General features: G+C 41.5%; 1 protein-coding gene and 1 pseudogene across 2 annotated transcripts in view; both read left to right on the forward strand.

Annotated features, from left to right (window-relative positions):
• LOC100953598 (telomerase-binding protein EST1A) overlaps window positions 1–4155 on the forward strand; it is a 149353-nt gene that overhangs the window by 5684 nt on the left and 139514 nt on the right. For both annotated transcript variants that reach the window (XM_023518698.1, XM_023518699.1), the window contains exons 3-4: window positions 340–532; window positions 1006–1116. In XM_023518698.1, the coding sequence (XP_023374466.1) occupies window positions 340–532; window positions 1006–1116 (304 nt within the window). The remainder of the gene's footprint in view (window positions 1–339; window positions 533–1005; window positions 1117–4155) is intronic.
• Window positions 2311–2804, forward strand: LOC105887921 (annotated as a pseudogene).

The following is a 4155-nucleotide window of genomic DNA, read 5'->3' on the forward strand; positions in this document are numbered from 1 at the left end:
AAAAAAAAAAAAAAAAACAAAAAGACTTTCTTGGAGAAGGACTTTAAGAGATCCCTTACTACCAGATCCAAGAAATGAACAGCATATAACTTGTAGTGAAGATCTTATTTCAGCTGTTAAATTTAGGTGAAGACATATGGGAAAAACTATTTTCCTAGACATAACTGTCTTTAGCATGACATTCTGCTGTGCAGAGTGGAAACTAGAGTGAATAGCATACCTGGTCACATTTTTGATTTCTTGCCAAGGGAGGTGGTTAATTTGCAGGAAGTGCATATTTTGGGTCTAGCTTTTCCTATGGTATATTTGGAGCTAGAAGTTGCATGTATTTTATTCCAGAGCTGAACTGCTGCAGCTATATGAGCGCTGTATTCTATTAGATATTGAGTTCTCTGATAATCAGAATGTGGATCAGATCCTGTGGAAGAATGCTTTCTATCAGGTGATTGAGAAGTTCAGGCAGCTTCTCAAGGATCCGAATGTTGAGAACCCAGAACAGATTCGGAACAGACTTTTGGAGCTCTTGGATGAGGTAAACTGTCATCTTTTTGGATGGATAAAGGCCTCAGCACCCTGTAATTGTGATACTTTTTACCACCTGAAATGCTGTTTTAGAACAGAACATTGACACAAAACTATGCTCTTTTCTTGGGTTCTAGGCCTATTATGCCCCTGTTGTTTCCTTGGGACACTAACTTACTGACAATTGGAATTAGTTTTGAGCTTGAAAGCCTTCTGAATGATTTGACCTGAGAGAGAGAGAGAGAGAGTGAGAGAGACAAAGAGACAATGTGTGTATGTGTTTTCATATCATTAAAACTATGGAGGCTTATTCTGTGAATTTGTCTTGTCAGGTTGGTGGCCACTAAATACTATATGTGCCTCCCTTTACAAAGATGTCTGAGCATTAACAGAACTGTGAAAGGGTCATTTGCCCCAGGTCGGTGGGTATATTGGATCAGAATAGGTTGATTCAGTCATTTCTTCTTGTTTTCTCTCTATTAGGGGAGTGACTTCTTTGATAGTTTGCTTCAGAAGCTGCAGGTTACTTACAAGTTTAAACTGGAGGACTACATGGATGGTCTTGCCATTCGCAGCAAGCCATTACGCAAGACAGTAAGCCGGCTTTTTTATTTATCTTAAATTTATTTGTCCATTTAGCAAGTTATCTATTGTTATGTCCTAGGCACTGTGCTGGATATTGAAGATAAAAGAATGAAAGGTACAGTTCAGTGAGGAACGAGAGATTAAACCAACAGTTGTAATGACATAAGTGCTATAATAGTATATACTGAATATTGAGGGGAATAGAGCATCTGACTAATTTGGTGGGGTCAGAAACTGAGTCTTGAAATATGAGTTTGAAGGTGGGAGGGGCAGTTTAGACAGCAAGAGAGAACCAGGAGTTGGGAAAGTATAAGAAGTTCAATATGGACCAGGCATGGTGTCTCATGCCTGTAATACTAGCACTCTGGGAGGCAGAGGTGGGTGGATTGCTTGAGTTCATGAGTTCAAGCTTTTGCCTGAGCAAAAGCAAGACCCTGCCTCTACTAAAAATAGAAAAACTGAGGAAAGAGGATCACTTGAACCCAAGATTTGGAGGTTGCTGTTAGCTATGATGACATGGCACTCTATCCTGGGCAAAAGCTTGAGACTGTCTCAAAAAAAAAAAAAAAGTTCAGTGTGGTAGGGACTACATCATAATCTCTTATATGCCATGCTGAAGAGTTTGGACTTCATTCTGAAAGTATTATAGAGCTATTAATTGATTTTCAGCAAATCAATTAAATTAAAGTCAGATTTGTTCTTAGAACCAATCACTGGCAAATTGGTGGGTTTGGATGGGAGTTGGGCAGGAGTAGAGGTGGGGTAGTCAAGTTGTAGGTCTGAACTAAGATAGAGATAGTGGAGGTGGAAAAGAAGAGACCAGATTGGAAAGATATAAAGGAAATAGAACTGAATTGCTAACTAAGAGGGATGAAATTGGAGGTATGAGGAGTCTGGATCATCTTCCAGTTTGTGGCCTAGGGGAGTGGCTGCAGAGGAAGAGGTTAGTTCAGGTTTGGATATACTGAGGTGGAGGCGTCCAGCAGGAACTTGAAAATGAACAAATGAATATTCTAGTCAGTCTGGATGTCAGGAGAAACCTGAGCTGGTGATAATAGATTCAAGAGTCATCATTGTGGCCATTTTGTGGACACTGGGTAAAGTAGAGTAACAATGGGACTCTGACCAGAGAGGAGTAGAAAGCGGGAAGATCCACTGGAGCGTGCAGACTTGAGCCTCTGCACTTTAACTCTAGATTTCAAAATGCATCAAGATTCCTATCCATTGGAGTATAAGGTTTATGTAGCTAATCTTGGAAACAATGGCAACAAGACTGATTTAGAATGGGCTTTTGGCTATAATAGACAACTCTAAAGTGTATGGGTTGCTAGAAACCCTCCCAGCTTTGCTTTTGTTGAATTTGAAGATCCTCAAAATGCAGCTGATGCTGTCCAAGAGCTAGATGGAAGAATACTATGTGGCTGCCCTGAGAGAGTGGAACTGTCCAATGGTGAAAAAAGAAGTAGAAATTGTGGCCCACCTCCCTCTTGGGGTGTCACTCTCTAGATGATTATCAGAGGAGGGATCCTCCAACTTGCCGCAGATCTCCAAAGAGGAGAAACTTCTCTCTCAGCTAGAGCAGGTCCCTTTCCAGAGATAGGAGAAGAGAGAGAGCACTGTCTTGGGAGAGAAATCATAAGCCCTCCCAATCCTTCTCTAGGTCTTGAAGCCGATCCAGGTCAAATGAAGGGAAATAGGAGACCAGTTTGCAAGAGAAGTGGTGTACAGGAGATAACTTCATTTGGTTGGAGTATGTACAGAAATTTCAAGTTTTGTTTGAGACTTCATAAGCTTAGTGCGTTTTAAAGATATTTTAGCTGTTCAAATTTGTTTGTCTTTTGGAACAGTGACACAAAAAGTATAATTTGCTATGGTTTGATATACATCATATGAGGCATGTAATACCAAGAATTGTTACTTTATGATGTTCCCTTAAGCAAAATTGAATTTGCTTTGAACTTGAGTTTTGCATAGACTGATAATAAACCTCTAAATCCTAAAAACAAACAAACAAACAAAAGAGTCATCATTGTATAGGTAGTAGTTGAAGCAGATATTGGGATGCTGGAAAGACTGGCCAGAGAGGGAGGATCAGATTTCAAGGTGGAGGTGGGTAAAATTGTTGTGTACTGTGGACAAATGTTAAAGTTACTAAAAAGTGTCTATTGGATTAGCTGACCTTATTAAGAGTTAATTTAGGCCAAGTGAGGTGGCTTATACCTGTAACCCTAGCACTCTGGGGGATCAAGTTGGGAGGATCACTGGAACTCAGGAGTTCGAGACCAGCCTGAGCAAGAGTGAGACCCCATCACTACAAAAAATAGAAAGCTTAGCTGGGAATGGTGGCATGCACCTGTGGTTGCAGTGATATGTTACTCAGGATGTTGAGGCAGGAGGATAGCTTGAGCCTAGGACTTTAAGGTTGCAGTGAGCTATGATCATTCTAGCTGGATGACAGAAAACTAGACTTTGTCTCACACACACAAGAAAGGAGTTAATTTAGTTGGAGAGGGTAGAAGCAAGATTGTAATGAAGAGAGGTAAGGCTGCAGAGATAATGAAAGAGAATATAGCTCTTTTTTTTTTTTTTTGGAGATAGAGTCTCACTCTGATCCTGGGTAGAGAGCACAGTGTCATAGTTCACAGCAACCTCAAACTCCTGGGCTCAAGTGATCCTCTTGCCTCAGCCTCCTGAGTAGCTGGGTTAACAGATAACTGCCATAATGCCCAGCTTGTTTTTCTGTTTTTAGTAGAGACAAGGTCTCAATCTTACTCAAGCTGGTCTCGAACTCCTGAGCTCAGGCAATCTACTTGCCTTGGCCACCCAGAGAGCTAGGATTGCAGATGTGACCCACTGTGCCTGGCCTAGATCGTTCTTTTAAGAATCCTGGCTGTGTTGGCTTGAGGCCCACAGCTCAGTAGTTAGGGTGCTGGCTACATGCACCAGGGCTAGTGGGTTTGAACCTGGCTTGGGCCTGCTAAACAAAAAAATAGCTGGGTGTTGTTGTGGTGGGTACCTGTAGTCCCAGCTACTTGGGAGGCTGAGGCA

The sequence above is a fragment of the Otolemur garnettii genome, unplaced genomic scaffold (assembly GCF_000181295.1).
Source record: "Otolemur garnettii isolate 467f Iridium unplaced genomic scaffold, OtoGar3 scaffold00145, whole genome shotgun sequence".
Lineage (NCBI taxonomy): Eukaryota > Metazoa > Chordata > Mammalia > Primates > Galagidae > Otolemur > Otolemur garnettii.